The 22,280-nt window shown below is 45.2% G+C and overlaps 2 protein-coding genes across 2 annotated transcripts in view; both read right to left on the bottom strand.

The window, feature by feature from the left end:
* LOC120665851 (phosphoglucan, water dikinase, chloroplastic-like) overlaps positions 1-7,790 on the bottom strand; it is a 28,842-nt gene extending 21,052 nt beyond the window's left edge. Inside the window, exons 1-11 of the mRNA XM_039945535.1 lie at positions 7,457-7,790; positions 5,268-5,904; positions 4,153-4,239; positions 3,880-4,011; positions 3,505-3,630; positions 3,248-3,426; positions 2,495-2,579; positions 1,858-2,025; positions 1,721-1,773; positions 1,393-1,604; positions 1,170-1,288 (exon numbers count right to left, since the gene is read on the bottom strand). Coding sequence (XP_039801469.1) covers positions 1,170-1,288; positions 1,393-1,604; positions 1,721-1,773; positions 1,858-2,025; positions 2,495-2,579; positions 3,248-3,426; positions 3,505-3,630; positions 3,880-4,011; positions 4,153-4,239; positions 5,268-5,904; positions 7,457-7,650 — 1,992 coding nt within the window. The 5' untranslated portion in view covers positions 7,651-7,790. The remainder of the gene's footprint in view (positions 1-1,169; positions 1,289-1,392; positions 1,605-1,720; positions 1,774-1,857; positions 2,026-2,494; positions 2,580-3,247; positions 3,427-3,504; positions 3,631-3,879; positions 4,012-4,152; positions 4,240-5,267; positions 5,905-7,456) is intronic.
* A 1,972-nt stretch (positions 7,791-9,762) lies between these two features.
* LOC120668137 lies at positions 9,763-11,625 on the bottom strand. The gene is made up of 3 exons (XM_039948062.1): positions 10,759-11,625; positions 10,188-10,652; positions 9,763-10,050 (listed from the first exon to the last, which is right to left on the bottom strand). Exons 1-3 carry the CDS (start codon positions 10,762-10,764, stop codon positions 9,958-9,960), a joined length of 564 nt encoding a protein of 187 aa, XP_039803996.1. The 5' UTR covers positions 10,765-11,625; the 3' UTR covers positions 9,763-9,957.
* Between the last annotated feature and the right edge of the window lie 10,655 nt (positions 11,626-22,280).

The raw sequence follows: 22,280 nt of genomic DNA, 5'->3' as shown, positions 1-22,280 counted from the left end.
CAGCTGGTTGTCTCCCGCTCCAGTGCCGAGGCGGAGTACCGGGCTGTCGCTAACGGCGTGGCGGAGGCGTCCTGGCTACGACAGCTCTTGGCGGAGCTCCACAGCCCGCTCGCCAAGAGCACGCTCGTCTACTGCGACAACGTCAGCGCCGTGTATCTCTCCACCAACCCCGTCCAGCATCAGCGGACGAAGCACGTGGAGATCGACCTACACTTCATGCGCGACTGAGTCGCCATCGGCGATGTTCGGGTACTCCATGTCCCTACTACCTCCCAGTTTGCTGACATCTTCACCAAGGGGCTGCTCTCGTCGACCTTCTTGGAGTTTCGATCCAGCCTCAACGTAGCCGGTGGCTAGTTGTGGCTGGGGGGGGTATTCGCCCTTTTGTGCACTACTTGTACTCTCTTCTTGTCCAGTCTTGAACACCGCTGCGTCGGTTGTTCAGACTGCGGGGGGGTGTTAGCTTTCTTGTTGTCCAGTCTTGAACACCGCTGCGCCGGTAGTTCAGACTGCGGGGGGGTGTTGGAGTATATTGAGCCCATGTGTATAGAGGCCCACCTAGAGGCCCATGTATAGGTTCTATATATACCCACTCATCTAGGGTTGGAGGAATACAGGGAATTATTCTCTCCATCAAAATCTAACACTCTATACCTATTTTCACTTCCTCTTTGGATGCCTTCCTCAGCCCCATGTATCTTTTTTCACACAAATATGCTTTGCTCACTGTGATTGTTGTTCTTTTCTAACTACACCCTAAATTTTTCTAACTTGGTATCCAAACAAATCACAGATCTCTACTACCTTCCGAACTCAAGCACACAGAAACTTGGAGCAAAGCAATTCATGCTAATAAATAAGTAAACAGCACATAGAATAACCGCTGATGTTATAAAATGTTTAACTACAATAATGTAAAACCTATTCTTTCAAATATTTATGCACGTTTTAGTAAATTACTTTTCTATAAAGTTGCAATATGGTACTCTAAGTTAACCTAAATTACTGGTGATGATGATTGATAACATTCTCATCAAGCAGTCTGCCAGAGAAGTATCGGCAAAAGTGATGCAGTTTTATCCCACTCAAGCAATAGGCGGAGAGCGAAACAACATATGATTTGACTTAATGATAAGAGGGCCTGTCTACTTTAGATTCAATAGACTCGCCTCGACTTTTTCAGGGAATATAGAAAGAAGTGCTTCAGAGTATTCTTCTGTTAGTCTTCTTGTTCTATCAAGAGTGGCTTTGAGTCTTAGTGCCCAAATATACTTTCCATCCTCACTGCCTGCACACATGACAAGAACAGTTGCAGGGTAGTCCACAACACAGAAGTGGGAGTGCACATTCATGAATCATGGTTTCATCAGGTGTTTAAGGAGAAAAATGCACCTTCAGTTTCAGATAGACCTATCTGCTTCCAAGAAAGAAGCTCATTCCCTATAGCAGTACACTCCTCTGGTTTCCAACATGAAAAGCTAACTTGATTGATGCCAATGGCAAGGGCCTCAAGGGCGTCGCCCCATATACTTGTATTTGCATCTCTATCCAGACCCTGTGCAAGTGAAGCTGATCCCCCTAAGGCTTCAAGAGCATTGATGTATCTGTTATGGTACAAGAGCAATGAAAATAAAAATCGCATTTACCTCCAAGCATAACCTAGGTACTAAGAAAGCACCATAACTAAAAAGAATAAATGTAATGTCAACTATGTCATTACCTGCTTAACAATACAAATGAATAATCCTCAAGCCCAATCTCACAAAGACGCCACTGCAAAACTTCACCAGTTAATATAATTGAAATACAAGGACCCAATTCGAACTCATACTTCATCAGTTGTGTTTAAAAAATAACCTTTTGTCGCATCGCGATAGCAGCATCTGGTGCATCGTTTCTAAGGCCACTTTCAAGACCCTTCATTAGAAATGATCTTAGAGAAGATAATGATTGCAAGGTCTTGAGCAAAACTTGAATGCCACCATTTTTATCCAAATCTTTTGCATCTTCCCATTGGTCCAAATTCTGAGATACTCAACAGAATCACAGATAAACATATGAATTAGACATTATACTGGTGAGCAGTGGGTCCATCTACTCGATGAACTGGTTCAAAATAAGCTCTTAAGATAAGTAGTAGCAACTGTTAAATTATTAAAAAAACAATATCTATGAGGAACTAGGTGGTTTAGATATTGAGAAAAAATTGGCAATAAATCCATGTTTAAGGGGACTTGGACCTAGGTGGTGCGGTTGTACACCCATGGCTGATAAACAATGACATGGCATCATACCCAGCAAAGGCATAAAGACTAACAGGACTTTAAGTACACTAGTGAAGATGAGGCTATCCTTTCTATGAAGTTGCCAAACCATAGACGCACAACAACACAAATAGCAAAGCCATCTAGCCCAAAGCAGGAAAAAAAATCTCATGACTTCCTTTACTTATCTGTATCAGGGAGATAGGCAGTCTGATTTTAGAGAAGCTCACCTTTTTGGTTTTCACAAAGGATGCGAGAGCTTCCAAGGCAGACTCGCTCAAAGATTCCTTGATAGACTGCACTTGCTCCAGTAGGCTACAACGCACAAGTTACTATGTCCCGTGAGTACTGAAAAATGCATTAGACCACTAGAGTAAATAGTATTGATGCAGCAGAGGAGCTCCTTTCAATCTTATTGACAAAATTATCTCTGTTTGAGTTTGGTAGGGGGGGCAAAGTCTTCCAAAGTAAAGTTTGACCCTTAATTTTCTCTTAAAATATATTCCCAATTGCTACAAATCAGCAACATCATAAAATTACATTGGTATATATACTTGTGTACAAATTTTTATACCCTAAACATGCATACAATTTCACTAATTGTTGGTCAAAACTTGTAAAGTGTGACTTTCCCCTAGACAAAATGTGACTTACATTAATGGATGGTGGGAGTATTATTCTAGATTCAACTTTGCTAGCTTTCTGCACAAACCACTCTTAGTACCAGAATTTTAGGTAGTTGTGCAAGCTATTCTAAGATAACACAAATCTGCTCCATGACCTTATTCTTTTGGTGCAAATGTTTATTCTATTATCACCATTACCATTGCATGTCTACTCCTGTTGATAAGTAGTTATGGATTGAAACTCGGATTAGTAAGTTTGTAAGATTGGCAGCTTCAATAGTTTATTATAGCGAACAGGGGACTTAGAATTATGAAGAAAAAGAATAGTAAATGTGGGGAAATTAAAAATTAAATAACCTGCCAGCATTAAAGAAATCTTTTAGTTCGCTATAAAATATCTTGAATTGTTCGACAAAAGCTTCACTGTATTCTCCAGGAGTCTTAGTAATCCTAGCAAGCATGGCTTCGGTAGCAATAAGATCCTCAGGGCCAGCGTTCCGGTGGAGCTTGTTTTGTATAGTATGCTTGATTTCTTGCTGTTCACAATAGAAGATCATTGAGCTGCAAATAGTGTAACGGTGAAACTAGTGCAAATTGTGGAATGTGGTCATCACCTTGAGATCATGTGGGATGTCATTTCGATGAGCAATATCACGAATTCGTGTTAGAGGAACAGAGGCAGTAAATTCTGACTTAAATGAAGGTAAACAAGGATGAATCTTGCGTATCACAAGCAAATCCTGCATTAATATGCATCGAAATATGACAATGATCAGTATTCCTAAATTGAATAATATATATCCTTTTTAAGCAACATATCCTACGATTTAATCAACCATAAACACCAGATTCCTAGTTTATCATTTCACATTTACAAGAATGAAACTGGATCAGTCCATTAGCTAATGATGCGATGATGTCAGTAGTAAAGCAAATCTTTGAAGGGCGATGCAAATGTAGTGATAACTGTGAGGAAAGGGGCAGTTAACCTGAGCTGATGTGTTTTTCCCATAGTATGTCCTTTCAATTACACGAAAAATTTCCCTGGATATTTCAGCATGTTTATTGGGTCGATGGTGACCACCATCTTCAAAGCATGGTATCTGACCTGTATAAATCCACTATAATCGAGAGAACAAATTTAGAATGTTAGCAAAACCTTGTCGCCAATATTCTTGTCTAAAGACTACAAGCTCAAGGAACATTAGATTTCTGTGGCACCTAATATTGATTAACGCACAGTAAGGTGCAAGCGGGAAAACCTTTAGGTAAATAGCAGAGTATGTAAGTGCCTCCAAACGACTCTGATCATCAACAGATTCGGACACAAGCCCACGAACAAGCTCCAACTGCAGAAACATTGCACAAACGAATCAACACAGAAGGTCAGTAGATCAAGGTTGCGCTTTACCCCAGATTTGCCAAAAGTTTCATAATGCTGGACTTCATATCACTTAGGAAACTAAGTTCATTCAGCTTTAAATTAACCCCGATTGGAAGCTTTACAAGTTCGGAAAGCATGAGTTGCAATGTCCTTAATCATTTTTGTTACCCCAAAGCAACAAAAATTAAAATATCCAAAACAGAGGAGACTGACATGTTAAGCCTCATTTTTTAAAAATATTATCATGTTTTTCCCTATCCACCCATCTTTTTCTCTACCACTCATCTGTCTGGACTCTAGATGCACCACAATATCACCGCATTGGGAACAATTGCAATGGGAGAAACAATTGATGGGTAGCTGTAGCAATGGTAGAAATTGGTGGTGCTTACTGTTTCATGTCAGGTCACTGCAATTTTTCCTTTGAACAAACCAAAGTATTCTTTACTCAAAGGACTAGCTAACAAAAAGTTATTTCCTGGCCACACAGGACAATTACTGTTATTACACATAAGTACTGCATGTTCATACCTCTAGTTCATTATATTTGATAAATAAATGACAGGTAAAGGTCATCAAACTGGGAGATTATCAAATTTGTGAGGGCCCGATCAAGCTAATAAAGCATTAGGGGCCCAGATCACCCAACACACAGTATGAGAAGCAAAGCACAGCACTACTTGTCCTTGGTGTGACATAAAAACAGTTATAGCATTTGCATGCTCTACAGATAAAATCAGAATCTACAGGTCTAACATAGCTAGAAATTTCAGTATAGCGGATAGAACAACCATAATTGGAGAACACTAACTTTAAGACTCTTTAAAAAAAATACCTAGGTACTTTATTTCAAGATAACAGCTTAACAAGAAATGTTTCCAGTTGTTTTCAAATTACCACCAAAAGGGAAGCTGTGAACTGTTAAGACCAAAAGAACAAAGCCACATGGAATACTTTATCTATTTGACTAGAAAAAAAAAGGGACCAACAAACCTTTCGCCACCAATTCCTTGACATTTTATCACCCTCCACTAATTTTAGTGGTACTGCGCCAAGCCCAGTCGTGTCCCACTTCCTTTCACTCTCCTTATTCCCATGCTCATTTGACCGCATGAAGACTGTATCATTACCTTGCCATAGCCCACCAAGTTTGCTTGACTCAAGTTCTGGTGTTAGATAGCCATCCTCAGCCACTGAAATATTTCCCATCTCTTCTAGAGCAATATTTCCAGATACTGAAGCATCTTTGCCTATATCCTCATCAGCTCCACCAAACAATTTAACCTCTGACGTTCCTAAAAGAGCCAAAGTCTCTTTTGTCATATTCCAGTGACAAATTATATCAAATGCACCATCTTTTGGCAGATCCACAGCACGGTTGTCACCATCCTCCCATATTTTTTCCTTCCCTTCCTTCGAAAATATAACAAACTTGAACTCCAAAAGTGTTTCCCCAGGGAGGTCAAGCTGACATACCCAGCCATCTGGTGTCCACTCCATCTCAACCTGACTCTTCCATGAGCCAAGCTCTTTTGTCGAACCAATAATGCCAACATGCTCACCAAACTTAACCTGGTGATCTAGACAAACCCGGAGTTGCACAGGCTTTATTCGTTTTTTCTCCTTTTTTCTGTAGAATAAAAATAGTCAGTATAGACACTAAACTCTACTGGAAATGAGGATGCACAGATCTGGGAGTTGCATTGCACAGGTGCAACAGAACAATTTGCAATAAACTACGACAACGTTGACTGTGTAATGATCACAAGCCAGAAAATAAAGATAAGTATTGCAAAAGGAAGTAACTGTGATAATAATAAGCTCACAAAGAATGACCTGCTTGGCATAATATCAATGCATAAGGATACTATAAATCACACTGTAAAGCTAGATTTGGAATTTCATTTATCTTAGTTGAAATACAACAAATTGAAAAGTGCATGAATCAGTTTTGAATTGAATAACCAAATTTCTTATCAAACCAAATGAGTACACATAAGTAATTATTCTGGCAATATTATAATTGGATGAGCTAAACAGAGGTACCAATATTGCTTTGAATTCACCCAAAGTAATAATTCGGCAACTGCCATAATAACAATTTAATATATTAATTAAAAATGGAATAACCAGTGGATAAAATAAAAAACTAATAATTTTTTCATTAGACCACCTAAATTCCAGGTAGATAGTTTATCTTATGGTGTTTTATTAAGTTATGAATCTTCAAAAACTCTTTTGCATAGATTCTCTGAAATTTTATAGAAAATTTCAGTGTTGTTCTGTTTGTAGTATTTCCCTATTTACATATAATAGTAATCTAACATTTCTACTATATCCAAAATTTGAACGGGTGCTGTCTTTTTTCTTTTTCAAAATTGTTAAAAAGTTATTATCATTTTTATGAATTGTATTGAGACTTTTCAAATTTGAGTAGTAGTTCCTGAAATCAAACAAAACTATAATGAAAAGTGACTGGTGATGATGGGCAACTATTAAATCTCCGAAACCAAATATGATGAATATTTGCTTCAAAGAATCAATTTATTTAATAGGTAACAATATATATGCAACACATAGTTAGTTTGTTAATCAAGTAGTGTTGCCTACTTGCTTGCAAGTTACCACAGCCTGCTACCATAGATGCATTTGTCCTGATGAAAATAAGCTAGTTAAAGCAATTTAATAAGTTCCAAAAGACAATACTCGACAGTTTGCATGCTCCAAGTTCATACATAACTACAAGTGCAGCACATGTCATGACGTGTCATTTCGAGCCACGCTGCCACAGCTGACAGCCCTACAGTTTGACAACACTAATAATCAATTTGCCTCTTACAACGTAAATCATGATGATGAGTGCGTGATAACTCAATGTTGGGTAAGGATCAGGCCCGTTTTGAGCACTCACGATGAACATTTCATGGTTTGTTACTATCATACACTGCTCTTGTAGCAGTATCGCTCGTACAGTCGTATATAGTACAAGTTTACCATTTAGACTTTGCTGTGACGAGATGGTGATGAAAATAGGCATCCTCACAGTTCAACTCGTGGCGTACCTGACAACTAGAAATGCAAACAGAAGTAATGTTCACAGGCCTCACGTTGCAATGTCCCGTACGAGGCCTCACGAAAGCAAAACAGAGCAGATCAAAAGGAAGATGTAACAGGGGCTTCACCTCTCGGCAGCCGACGCGGGGGGTCCAGCGCGGCACGAGAAGCCGCGCCTCCCCGGGGCAGCCACCCCGCTGCGGCGCCGCACGGAGGACGCGCCCCCGGCCCCGCCTACGGGCACCGGCGGGGCGAGCCCTCGGCGCGGCCTCGCGGAGGCCGCCACGGCGAGCGAGGAGTCGAGCGGCCGGAGCGACGCCATCGGTCCTCCTCGGCCGCAGTCCGTCGAGGCGGTGGTCGCCCGCTTCTCGCTGCGGGAGGCTGATTTCAGGAGAGAGAGAGAGAGAGAGAGAGAGAGAGAGAGAGAGAGAGAGAGAGAGAGAAGGCGGTGGCCTCGGAGCGCGGCGCGAGGAGGGCGGAGTAGAGTGGAAGCAAGGAGCGAGGGGGAGCGGCGAGGCGATCGGGGCGGTGGTGGCAGCGGAACGGGTGGACGTGGTTTCCGTTGCCTTTACCGTCGGATCTCTCTCGGTGGGGCCTGGCACTGGCAGTGGGCCAGAGGCAGGGGAGGGGATGGGGAAGAAGGCCCTCGCTGTCGTTGCTCACGTGCGGGGAGCCGGTGATCATGGCGGCCCGGCGCAATGAACATGACCCGACCACCAACGTATGGGTCCGGGCTTGGGCTGAAACTTTTGACCCGCTATAAAAAATCGATCCAATCTGGTCCGATCTGAAACTTATACACAAAAATTGGGGTTTACCTAACTCGGCCTGGACACGACCCGACACGAAAAATTCTAGCCCAGTGGCCGGGTTGGGCTGAGCTCGAGCCGAAGGACAAAAAACAACAGATCCCATTTGACCCGACCCGATGGATGATCACATGCACTCATGGGCATGGACCCTGACTGTGTGCTCGTCTGCGAGCCTGCGCTGGCCGGCACTGGCCTCTTTATCAGATCCTAATCATTTTTTTCGCAAAAAAAGATCCTAATCATTTTTCAAAAAAATGAAGAAATGCATATTTATGTAAATTTTTGTTTATATGAGCTGTATTGCTAATTTACCTGCTGCATTATAGAAACGCATGCAGTGGCTAAAACAAATTCACAAATACATCAGTTAACTCTTACCATGTGATTGCTCTCTTAAGAGTAGGGCATAGAAGAATCAGCACATCTTTTTTTTAGATAATGGACATAAAATTTTGGCTTCAGACCCTTCACATTAGGACATTACACAATTACTACAAATATGGTCTAAATTTACTAATGATGGTTCAAGACTACGAAGAATAAAGGTCCATTTATGAGATGCGAAGAATTCTGTGGCTCTAGACTCCAGACATTGACACGCTTTAACAATCTCCTCCTTTTTTTTATCAGTGCGCTCCAATTTACACAGCCCAAAACCAAGCCAGTGTGTCCCTCGCAATAGAACCTACAAAAATATTTTTAGTACCCTCTATAGAAACTACAAAAATATTTTTAGTACACATTTGTTAAACATAGGATCATTCCTCTTGAACCACGATTTCCCAACAAAGAGAAGTAACCCCTGTCAATAATAGTAAATTGTGTTTTGGGCCCTCAAGTTTAGACCACCCAGTGAACAAATCATCGATTTTGACCGCTATGATTTTAGTGTGCTAATGAATAGTGATATTTTGACCGCTAATTACGATTTCAAATAAAGTCAGTTTGCAAAACCAACTCTAGAACCCCGTGCTAGTGACCCTGAAGAATCTAATAAGGTCTTTGACCGCGCGATTAGAAAATGGCTACTGTAGCACCACTGTAGCCAATCATCGATTAATTATCGTTATTAGTACACCCATCCCTAAAAAGGTTTTACAAATAGACTTCATTTAGTACTTCATGCATGCGAGATTTTTTTTTCGAGGAAATGTGCGCGCTAGTTTTGAGGAATGCCAAACAAGGCCTTTAGTGTCGGATCGGTGGACGCCTACTCTAATCCAAATTTAACATTTTCCTGCCTCTCACCATGGACGACCCAGCGTGGGATAGGAAAAGACATGACATGTCAATGTGGATCTTTTAATCTACAGGTTACAGGTTCCAGAAAACCACGGTATCTTTTCTTTTTTATACTAAAGAAAACACGTTCCAAATTAAAGAAGTCATGTGACAGGACATGTATAACTGACTTCAATACTACTCGCTACTCGCTAAGATAAGAAAATTGTAGGCTACTAGCTAGTGTGAAACTTCAAAAAACCACTACTGTTGTTTTGCAAACGGCGGATCTGACTGAGCACTTTTAAGTGAGACCGACTACTCTCGGAGAAAGCTCGCCCGGTTCCAGACCTGCAGAGACCGGCCCGGACAGAGGCACAGAGCCGAGTTTGGCAGCTGGATTTTCTGTATGGGACGCCGAATTGCAATGGAGCTTGGTCAAAACAAATTTACGAGGAGCGGGGCCACATTGGCATTGCACAGTACTCCACTCTCCAGTACAAGTATATAAAGACATCTGAACAACCTTAAACTAGATACAGTGAGCCACCCATTTTTTTATATATATATGAGCACAGCAAGCAACTCTTTTTTTTTTATTCAGCCGGGATGCAATTGAAGCCGAAGCAACCCGCCCACATGCTCCTCTTCCTCGACGCCTTCTTCTTCTTCTTCCTCTTGGCCTCTTGCTGCAAGCATGCACGCGGCATTAATGAAGGAAACAGAATTATTAGATCCTTATAGTTCATAAATATCACTTGGTAACCATGTTGTGTCACTGTGTCAGTGATAGTGATAATAAGTAATACGCATGCACTACACGTACCCTTCTTCTTGGTTCGTCGTCGCCGGGGAGGAACTCCGGCGGGGGCACCTGGTACAGGTCCGCGTCGACGGGCCGCACCACCCGCGCCCTGGCGGCGCCGGCGCCGGCGCCGGCCTTACCCTTGCCGGCCAGCGAGCGCGCCGCGGTGTCGGACGACGACGTCCTCGCGCTGGCGGGCGTCGCCGCACGACGATGCTGAAGCCCCCCTTTGCCGCCGTAGGACCTGCCGTCCATCTCCTCCGTCGCCGCCGGCCTCCGGGCCTTCTTCCTCCTGCCGCTGGGCGGCGGCGGCGGCCTCCGCGGCGGCGGCGAGTACTTGAACCAGACGTCGCTGCTGGCCTCCAGCCCCGCCGCGGCGCACCACTCGGCGGCGGGCGGCGGCGGCGGCGTGGCCAGCAGCTCGCCGCTGTAGTAGTAGTAGTTCCACTCCCCGAACGCCGGCACGCGCCGCCGCCTCGCCCTGTCCTGCACGCACGCGTGTCGAAAGCCATCGTTAAAGCTCGTGCGTGCGGATCACTAGAGCACGCAGCCGCAAATCGAATTCTACAGGTCGATCACTCTCGCAGCCTACCTCCATCGATCCGGCCGGGGACGCCGCGCAGATAACAGGATGAGCGAGAGAAGAGTGGAGCAGAGACTGGAAGTGGAGCACAATAAGCTAAGCTATGGTCGTCGGTCAGGGAGTGTGAAAGCCTAACTAGCGACGGTGGACGGAGGCGGCCGTTTTGCTGGGTGTACTTATAGCCGGAGGTGTGTGTGCTTGCTGGCTAGAGAAGGAAACGAGGTATCCAAGGCGCGTGGCGGCTGCAGGGAATGGGCGAATTGGCTAATGGTCCCTGGCCACCGATCAAAGAGGAGGTTGGTCGCTAGCTACCTCCTCAAGCAGGCCGCCGGGCGGCCTCTGCATGCGGCGCAGCAGTAGAAGCTACTGCTACTACTGCTGGTTCGTAGCGCGCACTGTGGTGAGCCAGGTGGAGGGTGTGGGGGACGGCAGGGCGGTGTAAATGCGAGCTTGGCGTCGTCCCCCGTCGTCGTCGTCGTGGAGAAGTGGACGGGGCGGCGATTCATGCACGGCCGCCGGCCACCGTGGTCGTCCACACACAGGCACAGTACTGGCTGTGGCTGACGCTCGCAGAGAGTTACAGCGTGGTGGGTACGGTGAGGCACTGAGGCCGGGCCCCGGGTGCATGCATGCCTTCGGGTTATTTCCCCAAGACGACTTTATTAGAAAAAAGAAAGAAACTGCGTCCGTGTACGCGGCGGGGGTGTCACAGTGTGAGGACTGGGGAGATGGGCTTGACCTTGGTCACCACGGTTTCCAGGATTTTGACAGTGTGGAAGTGGAAGTGGAAGTGCGCATGTGAACCGTTGAGAAATATTGCGGCAAATGCAGTCAGTGTTTGGTTTGTGCAGCGTAAGCTACTTTAGTAAATTTTGATCAATAATTAGAGGTACTAAATAAAGATATCTTATGAAATTAATTTCACAATCCCTGCGCTACTTCGCGAGACGAATTTAATGAGGCATTTGACTGCACGATTAGAGGATAGTTATTGTAGCATCACTGTAGCCAATTACGGATTAATTACCGTCATTAGGTTCGTCGCAAAAAATTACACCCATATATAAAAAAAAATTCAAATAAACTTCGTTTAATACTTCACGCGGGTAAAATTCTATTGTAGCGCAAGCAGCGCTACTTGCAACCCAACACGGCGGCAGCATTGCAGCAAGCAGTTGACCGGGCTGGCTAGCTCGCTCCGGAGTCCACCACGCACAGAGCGCGTGTCAGGAGCTGCCCGCTGGAAGTATGGGAAGGGAGCGGCCGGGGAGCCAGTCGGCAGTCGTCTTTCTCTTCCACACATGGTACGACCGCTGCTACCTGATTCCCGGGCCGCCGGTGCTGATTAGTTTGTGGCAAATCGTAAGTTTTTGTCTTGTTTATATCTCAAAACGTAAAATACAAAATTTTTATAAATCACTTACACGATGAACTAAATATAGTCAAAAAATAAATCGCATTATACAAATAGATTGTAAATCGCGAGACGAATCTAATGAGCCTAATTATGACGTGATTAGACACTAAATTACTACAGTAATGCTACAGCAAATATGCTCTAATGATAAATTAATTAGGCTCATTAGATTCGTCTCGTAGTTTACAGACGAGATCTGTAATTAGTTTTGTGATTAGTTTATATTTAATACTTCAGATTCCCTTCCAAAAACATAAAATACAAAGTGATATAAACACACCCTTTATCAAGTCGGAGCCATATGGTCAAGTGGGGTTGGATCAAACTTAAGTTTCTTACGAATTTTGGATGGGATTTTGGATAAAAATTTGGTCTGTACCCGATCCGAATTTTGCATCGGTTTGATAATTTTTGACCTGATCCAGCCCATATATTAATTGGATCGTGCTTTTTCCGATCGGGTCGGACGGTGCATGACCAGCTATATATAGGTGGGGGATTTTTTTTCATGTTACTGCTATAGGAGGCGAATGGAGTTACTGCTTCTTCTTTTTTCATGTTAGTGGAAATATGCGTGCCATACATCGGTCTTAGTTAATCTAGCATTCTACTACTAGGCAAGCAAGAAAAAGGAGCCAGAACACAAAACCGCCTCAGTTGCCTCCGTTAAGGCTGTGTGTTAGTTCCTGAAAATTTTTGGGTTTGGGTACTGTAGTATTTTTATTGTTATTTGACAATTAATGTTCTATTATGGACTACTCCCTCCTTCCTCGTTTATAAGGCACACACACATATCAAGATTCAAACATTTATATCTTTGACCAATAATTTAACTATTAATTTTTAATTTTTACAATGTAAATTTTATATGATTGGATTCGTGATCAAATATAGTTTACAATGATTATAAATTTATAATCATAAGTGATATAATATATAACAAATAATTGGTCAAAGTATCGTTTGGAAGACCGTGTCATGTTCCACCGTGCCTTATAAACGCGGAAGGAGGGAGTAATTAGGTTTAAAAGATTCATCTCGTTATTTACAGTTGAACTGCGTAATTAATTATTTTTTCAACTGTATTTAATACTCCATATATGTATACGAAGATTCGATGTGATAGATATTATAGGAAAAATTTTTGGAACTAAACAGGATGTAAATATAGGGTTCTCGACGACCCCAGCAGCAAAGGGGCTTCGCCCCCATATCCCTTCCGTGTTCCTCCAATAGGTTGAAAACGGATAGAAAAAAAATCATGTTTTTGTCCGTCCGTTTTTCTATATTCCCCCACAATTTCAGCTATACGAAAACGGGATGGAAAAATCCAGAAACAGAATGAGAAACGGGACGGATGCACTTGGGGACGGGACGGAAAGCGGAAGAGGGTATTTCCCACCCACATTTATCCCGTTTTCAACCGAAATAATCCTGTTTTCAACAAATACGGAATATGCCAAATTGATGAGCCCCTCAACCTCTCGGCCCGTCGGTCCAAATGCTCCTCGCCGGAGGCTGGCCGGCCTCGACCACTCGACGCGCGTGCACGGCCGCGCTCCTGCACCGCCCCGCGCCTGAGCCTGGCGTGCGCGTGCCCGCCTGGCCGGCCGCATGCCGCACGGGCACCGCGCTCCGCGCAGACCGTCACTGCCTATGCCCCATGTGGACTTGTGCCCGTGTGGACTTGTTTCATTTGGTTTTAAAGTGTCACTATTCATCTTTGCTCGTTGCTGGCTTGCTGCAATGCTATTGGTCTGTTACTGTGCTATTTTGCACTTGTGTATTGCTTGCATAGTTGCATTGAAGCTCGTGATTTCGTGACTGCTGACTGTCGCCTTTTATGTGTATGTGTTTATATGTTATCATGTACATGTTCCGGTTGAAATTCCGGTTCCCGTCCCGTTTTCGTCATACTTATATCCGCATTTGCCCATTTCCGTGAACCTATATATCCCGTTTCCCGCCCCGCTCCCAGCTATCTGGCTCCCACTTCTGTTTTTAATAAAAAAAAATGGTAACGAGGATGGGAGAAGTGTTTTCCGTCCGTTTTCAACTCTAGGCCGGCCACCCTGGGTCCACAAAAACCAGGGGCTCATAGCTGATACTCAACGCTAGATAGATAAGTAAGAGCAAGATTGATAATTTAGCCAGTTGTGGGCTATAAGTTGTTAAATCATCTTAAGTTAATCTAATAGTCAGCCTATATAATAGTTGGCTGTATACATGGAATGCATCATTGATATTTGATTCATCTTTCTTTTCTCATTCTTTCACCAAATTTATTGCAGTCCGTGTTACAACTAGAGATGAAAACAGTCAGGAAAACCTCCTAACTGTTCCTACTCCTGTTTTTTTTCTTTTACCAGAAACGAGAGCGGGAACGGGAAAGGCGGACGGAAAAATAAATCCAATATTACGGAATATCAGAAACGGAACATATCGATTGGCATGTCGATTATGATCGAAAAAATATCAATTACGATCGGTAACATCAACACATGTACGTAACCACTTGAAATATATAGCTCCACAAAATAGTTACAGCCATGCAAATATCACACATCAACAAGTTAACAGTCAAGCAGTTCATGCACCACAAGTTCGAAATAAAGAAACTATATGCCACATGGGGCAGCACGACAGCAGCAGCCAGTAGCCAACATTCAACAGATCACAAGCACAACAGAGCAGTAGCCAAATGCCTCCACTTCCACTCTCCAGCACTGGCGCTAGAGTGGTGACTCGGGTATAAGGTGACGTTTTGAGGGCGAAGAAGCAAAAGCATCTGCTGAACCATAGGACGAGAGCTTCATGTCGTGGACTTGCCACTCGCCGTGCGAGCGCCACGTCGCGATCGGCTGAGGTGCTTGCGCCGTGTGCACTGCGTCGCGGACCATGCCGCCCTGCCCGCAAGCACGGTGCCTGCCTGGTGGTGGTGGCGTGCTGGCGGCGGAGGGGCCTGGGCGCGGCCGCGTAGGGACTGGGGACGGTCGTACGGCGGGGCGGGGCATCATCGACGGTTGACACCAGGAGGAGAAGGGTTTTGGTGCGGCGGCGGCTAGGGTTGGGATTTGGGTGAGACCATGATGCGGCGGCCGTGAGGAGCTGAGGGGGTGAGGCCTTCTCTAGTCGTGGGTGCGTTGCACCTAGAAAACACGGACCACGTAAGCATCTGTTCTCTCTCTCCATTGATTGAATTAGGCCTGCTTTAGATTTCAAAACACAAAATGCAAATTTTTTGTAAATCACTTGCATGATATACTAAATATAGTCAAAAAAATAAATCGCATTACACAAATAGACTGTAAATCGCGAGACGAATCTAATGAGCCTAATTAGAACGTGATTAGACACTAAATTGATACAATAATGCTACAGTAAATAAACTCTAATGATGAATTAATAGACTCATTAGATTCGTCTCGTACTTTACAGATAAGATCTGTAATTAGTTTTGTGATTGGTTTACATTTAATACTTCAAATATTGAAGATTCTCTTCTAAAAATGCAAAAATACAAAATACAAAGTCAACTAAACACACCCTTAATACAATCCTTACCAATAGGGCCCACAACAAATTGAAAATGATTTCCTTCTTTCTTGTTTTCCAGGCAACTGAGAGAGCACAGAGACTTTATGAAGTTTTTTATTCAGCAAGACCGCCCAGGAATCGAACCCAAAAAAGGCATCGATTATTCTTCTCTCACCATGCCTCGATTTGTGATTGATTGTGCAGTGGTTGCATCGCCCGTTGCCATATCAGAGAAAGAATCGGCCACTGGAGAAGGCCTAAGGGGTGAGGCCTCGTGAGTGGCGGAGCCACAACAAAGAATTAGGGGGGCAACATTTGATAATTGAGGTGCTAAAATAATAAAGAGTGTCAAATTTACTATTTATCGAATGGAAATTTTGCATGGCCAGGGGGCAGTAGCCCGCTTTTACCTACACCTGGCTCCGCCAGTGCTCGTGAGGGATAGGTCACATTAGGGTTGGCTGGTTGGGGTCTTAGGGCACCAACAGGGGCCTGGTGAATTGGAGATTGGGCCGAGCCGAGGAAGTCTGCTATGGTCTCAAATGGAGATTGAGATCTATGAATATGAGAATTTCCTCGTGAATTTTCTCGGGTGAAAACAAAAACAGAAAATATGGTCGAAAAACACCCTCAATCGATTTCTCTCCTGTTCCCACCAGTTTTATCGGGTTTTTTTTTTCATTTTTCCGATGAACAATTTACGCTTGGTTTAGGCGGGAAACAGTGCCTGTCGGGATGGGATTTTTCCGGCCATTTTCAACCCTAGTCACAACAGACTCTTGCAGCCCACTTCTCTTCTCTCTTCCCTCCAACTCACCACAAATATAATATGGTATTCCATTTAGCCCGACTCACCACAAATATAATATGGTATTCCATTTAGCCCGCCTACTGCACCTCATAAGTCATAATACTTGCTCTAAATGAAATGATCCGTCACGCAAGGTTCCTCGCAACGCTCGACTCCGTGCGTCGTGCTATGTCATTTCCTTATTCCTTGCAATGATATTACCTGACATTGAGTAGTAGCCACATTGGAGATTACATAATCCACATCCACACGGCCACATTAGAGGCACCACACCTCAGCAAATTCATGTCTCTTGTCTATCATAAACTTCAAAAGCTTCTACTCCCTCCGTTCCAAATTTTAGGTCGTTTTAGCAAATCTATATGCTTATTTTTTATATGCATCTAGATGAACATTATGTCTAGATACATAGCAAAAATTATGCATCTAGATTTGCCTAAACGATTTACAATTTGAAACGGAAAAAGTAGTTGTTACCAACACCGCACCTAGCTCAAATTCATCTGATCCTTAGCTTGGTTACCAACCAAGTGACTTGACGGTAATTTTTCTCCGAGTTAGCATTTACCAATTGGATCATGACATGGCACCAAGGATGATAGGACGAGGACGAGATGGAGGACCACGAGGAGGTCTTGCAGTCGTACTCAAATCATAATACGTATGCCTAGAACATTATACAAGACCCACTGGGCCAAAATAAGGTGGCGCAATAATGCATCATCGCAAGACTGTACTATTAATTTTAATTTGCTGTTACAAATACTGTATTATACTAGATGGATCAAGAGTCAAAGGCTAGTTTTGATAGGGTTTCGTTCCAACAATCATGAAAAAGAGCTGCATCATGAAAAAGAGATACAGCCATTACTAGTAACTAGTAAGGTGGCCCGTGCTAACGCTACGGGCTCTAATTTGTCCATGCACATCAAAACAACCAAAATGCAATATATGTTTCCATAGTCAAGAATAAAATGAAATATTTGAGATTCAAGAAAAAGAAATGTAGACATATCTGGATTATGTGGCTCTTTCTTGGCCCAATTTCATTATTTCTGGACGTTTCAGCTGTTGGAAGCAAACTCATGTCCTACAAAAGAGCATTGGAGTTACATGAGCATCAATGATTAGGCCATGTCTTTTTTATTAAATCATATCAGAGGCATATATTTAAATAGGTGGCATCAAGAAAAAAAATCTGATCCATCCCCATTTTCCATTGAACCCCTGCATACTTTTTTCCCGTGCTAATGCTACGGGTATCATTTTAAACAACCAAAAAGGGTATATATACATTGGCTTGGCAACCAAAAACAATCTCAAAAGCTGTTGGCACTCTGAATTTATAGGAAAATGAAAATTAGTTTCACCTTTTACTTCCATGAGATAGCATAGTACTGAATAAATTTAGGTCACGTGTTGGCATTGAAGCGTCCCCTCAAACGAGAGAACTTAAATGTGATACAAAACACCAGTCCCAGGAGGCTGATGCCACATTTATTACATCAGATGGTTCATAACCGTACAAACCTTGGAGGACACTCGATATAGATAATGATAACAAGTAACCAAGCTACAACATAACACCAGACCGCAACCCACATGGGGTCTAGCTCGGGCTCAGAGTACTGCGTCAGCGAAAACATTTCGGACAGGGCCGGTTCCACAGGCAAGGTTGGGTGTAGAACGATAACCCTACTCAGTGTCGTCTGGTACGAAGTCTGGGTCTTCCTCTGTAAAAAGTAAGAGTGGGGTGAGTACAAACGTACTCAGCAAGTCCAACCACACCCATGGAGGGGGTTATATCAGAATAACATGCATAGGTAAATCAAGGGTAAGGTTACAGTTTCATTTGCAGAAAGCTAAATTTTACGCAGGGGTTTATTTAGCAGAAAATATTTCAGAAACCAGTTTTTGTTTGGAGTAACACAGAGTTTAAGTTTTGAACTGCTACCGGACTCCCCGTCCGTCGTAGCACATGGCACAACTGCCGGACACAATTCCAAGACAACTCACACCAGCCCATCCCAATGAAACACTAGTTATGTGACCACACCATAACTCGCCCAATACCGTGGGCACGGCTATTCAAATAGCTTTTAACTCTGCAGAGGTGTGCAACTTTACCCACAAGTAGGATACCACAACTCGAACACCGTCGTGTCGGTGTAGATCCCAACATAGCCATTACCCACCTTAGCTAAGCCTGACTAGCCATCACAGGATTCACCAAGGGGTCATCGACCTAACTCTGAGGTATAACCGGGGTATAAGTCACACTGAGCATATCCCTTCTCCTTGGTCACCCGTTGCTCTCAGCCCTCCTGATGGCTATCACACCAACTAGTGGGATTTATGCTACGCCGTTGCCCATTCAACGGTCGAGTGGTTTGCACGATAATGGAGTTAGGTGAGATGACACACCAACTCGGTCCTTAGACACGACAAGATGGATATCTCCCTTCTTTGCCTTGCCACATTGGCACGAGCACACCAAATGGCAAATCCGTAGAAATGTCATCCATCCCGTCTAAACTTTCTTTACAAAAACACCACATTTATCCCATCCCACACGCACACATTTTCTTTATAAAAATAAATCGTATCATGAGTAAAGTCCTAAGCGTTCTAATATCGATTAACGTCCGAGCAAAATCAGACATTAATCCAGGTGGTCAAGGAATGGTTATCACAAATCAAGGGGTGGCTATCCAACCGTGTTTCCATGCAAGCAAAACATATGCAATTTTATAAAGCAGGCCATTGGGTTGAGTTTATAAAAACTAGGACAGAAACATGCATCAAAGGATGGGATTGAACTTGCTGTCTTCAAAGCCTTCTGGGATGTCCTGTCCTTCGGGCTCGGGGTCGCGGAATGGGTCCTCATTCTCCTGCTCACAGTACTGCTCGTTGGCGGGCTCTCCTTCGTTCACTCCGTGGTCTACAGCGCACACAAACAAGCACCCAATCAATACACAGGAAACAAAGATCTATCGTTGAGCTCGAATCAGGAACACATAAGATATGTGGTACGGAGTAATATTTTCGAGTGGTTTCCTAATGGCATGGCCAAGATTTGGTTATGAGAGGCGTGGTAAAATTTCGGGCCGATTAGAGTTCGTTTGGTGCATGAAATAATAGGTGATAGGGAGAGTTAGGGGTTAAACTGGAACCAGGGCTTATTTGTAATTATTTTGAGGGGCCAAGGGCTTGGTGGTAACATTTGATAATGTTAGGGTCACTCTTGGAAAGGGCAGGGACCAAATTGGGATTAATTTTGTTTGGTGGAAGGGCTTATTTACAAAAAGGGAAAACAGGAAGGTCCTTTTTATAAGGAGTGGGGGTTTTTTATAAAAAAAAATAGAGGGAAGGGAAGGGGGCTCCAGGCAAAATTGCCTTTCCCCTTCCTCCCCTCGATGCAGAACAGGGGAGGGGCGCCGGCTCGCCGGCGGCGGCCCGATTCGGGCGCGCTGGGCCTAGGCGGCGGCCGGGAACAAGGGGGAAGGGGAAGGGAGGTGCTCTGGTGGGGATCCCGGCCTCACCTCGGGCTGGGGTGGCGCGCAGAGGCGGGGCGATGCGAGCCGGCGGCGGCGGGCGGGAATGGCTGCGGCGACGGCGCTGCGGGTTAGGAGGGGAGGCTAGGGCCGGCGGGTGAGGTCGTGGGGATGGTTGTGGAGCTCGGGGGCCCTTTTATAGCCGAGCTAAGGCGGTGGAGCGGTGCGGGTAGGTGAGACGCGGCGGTGGCGGCCGGCGAGCAGTCCGGGGTGCCTTTAATGGCGCTCCGACCGCTTGGTCGTGTCGAGATGCGGCGGCGCGGCCGGCGAGGGCGGGCCGAGGAGATGCGACGCGAGCGGCAGTGGTGCGAGCACAGGGCAGCAGCGGCGGGCGGCGCGCGAACGCACGTGGGAGCAGTGCGCGGGCGGGTCCGGGCAGCCGACGTCGAGCCCGCAAGCGGCGAGGGGCACGGCGGGTGGCGCGCGTCGCGTGGCGCGCGTTCGTGCACGCGTGAAGCGCGTGGGCGAGCGGCTCAGCGCGCCGAGCGCCGTGTGTGCACGGGCAGGCCGGGGCTGGGAGGGGTGGCGCGGCCGAGCTGCGCGGCCGAGGCGGGGAGCGGCTCAGGCGCGCGACGGGGAAGAAAGGAAGAGAGGAGAAGGAAGAAAGGAAAAGAAAGAAAAGAGGAAAAAGGAAAAAGGGTGAAGGAAAAAGGAAAAATAGGAAAAAGAAATGAAGAAAAAGAAAATGGGGAAAAGGGAAAGAGGGAAAGGAAAAGGAGGGGGGCGGTGCGCGCCAGCGGCGACCGCGGCCGCGGTCGGCCACGCGTGGCGTCGTCACGCGTGTGTGGGCCACGGGAGATGGGGCACGCGGCCAGGAGGGGAGGGAGGAAAAAGGAGAGGGAACAAGAGGGGGCGAGATTTGCGGCGGCCGGACGCGACGCGTCGCGCTGGATGGGAAAAAGATGGGACGTGAATTGAATTCGGGTGTCGGGTTGTTCAGGAGAAACCCTGGGAATTAGGGTTCGGGGTTTAAGGAGGAGTAGAGCTCAACGACGAAAAACGGTTTTAGCGCAGGATTTAATTTAGTGAGTTTTTAGGGTGTTACAAACCTGCCCCCACTTAAAATGAATCTCGTCCTCGAGATTCGGCTGGTTCCTAAAGAGATGGGGAAATTCCTTCTTTAGAGCGTCTTCGCGTTCCCACGTCTCTTCTTCTACTCCGTGCCTGCTCCACTGGACTCTGCATATCCGTACTTCGGAGTTTCTGGTCCTCCTGGTGACAGTGTCTAGAATTTTGACCGGTACTTCCTGGTATCGCAGGTCTGGCTGCAGATCTATTGTTTCCACTGGCACGTGTTCTGCCTCGGGTACCCTCAAACATCTTCTTAGCTGCGAGACATGGAATACTGGATGTATATCTGACATTTCTTCTGGTAGCTCCAAACGGTATGCTACTGCTCCGACTTTCTTCAGAACTCGGTATGGTCCAATGTACCGAGGGGCCAATTTTTCTTGCACCTGAAATCTTCGGGTTCCTCGAATGGGTGATACCTTGAGATACACAAAGTCCCCCGGGTTGAAGCAAACTTCCCATCTTTTCTTGTCCGCGTAGCTCTTCTGTCTGGACTGGGCTGCTTTCAGCTTTTCTCTAATCTCGGCAACTCTTTCTTCTGCTTCTTTTATGAGTGCGGGCCCGACTAGGGCACGCTCTCCAACTTCTGACCACATCAGCGGTGTTCTGCACTTCCTTCCATAGAGAGCTTCGAACGGTGACATGCCCAAGCTTGCTTGGTATCCGTTGTTGTATGAGAACTCGGCATAGGGTAGACTCTGCTCCCAAAATTTGCCATAAGTGAGGACACATGCTCTCAACATATCTTCCATGATCAGGTTCACCCTTTCGGTCTGGCCATCTGTCTGGAGGTGATAAGCGGAGCTAAAGTCTAGCTTGGTGCCCATGGCTTTATGCAAACTCTTCCAAAATCTAGAGGTGAACTGGGTCCCTCTATCTGAAACAATTCGACTCGGCACACCATGCAACTTCACTATATTTTCCACATAGAGCTTGGCTAGCTTCTCTCCGCCGTAGTTGGTCCGTACGGGTATGAAGTGAGCCGCTTTAGTGAGTCGGTCCACTATTACCCATATGGAATCATGTCCTTTCTGGGTTCTGGGCAAACCTACCACAAAATCCATTCCTATTTCATCCCATTTCCAAACCGGGATGGGTAGGGATTGCAACAATCCTGCCGGCCTCTGGTGTTCAGCTTTGA

The sequence above is a fragment of the Panicum virgatum genome, chromosome 3N (genome assembly GCF_016808335.1).
Source record: "Panicum virgatum strain AP13 chromosome 3N, P.virgatum_v5, whole genome shotgun sequence".
In the NCBI taxonomy this organism is placed as follows: domain Eukaryota; kingdom Viridiplantae; phylum Streptophyta; class Magnoliopsida; order Poales; family Poaceae; genus Panicum; species Panicum virgatum.
The sequence above is the reverse complement of the archived record's forward strand: the minus strand, read 5'-3'. Positions and strand labels throughout refer to the sequence as shown.

Bases quoted from the DNA above. Each gene is read 5' to 3' on its own strand.
- LOC120668137 (XM_039948062.1), bottom strand. The intron at 10,051-10,187 runs GTACGTGTAGTG...GCATGCTTGCAG, and splicing joins ACGACGAACCAAGAAGAAGG to CAAGAGGCCAAGAGGAAGAA.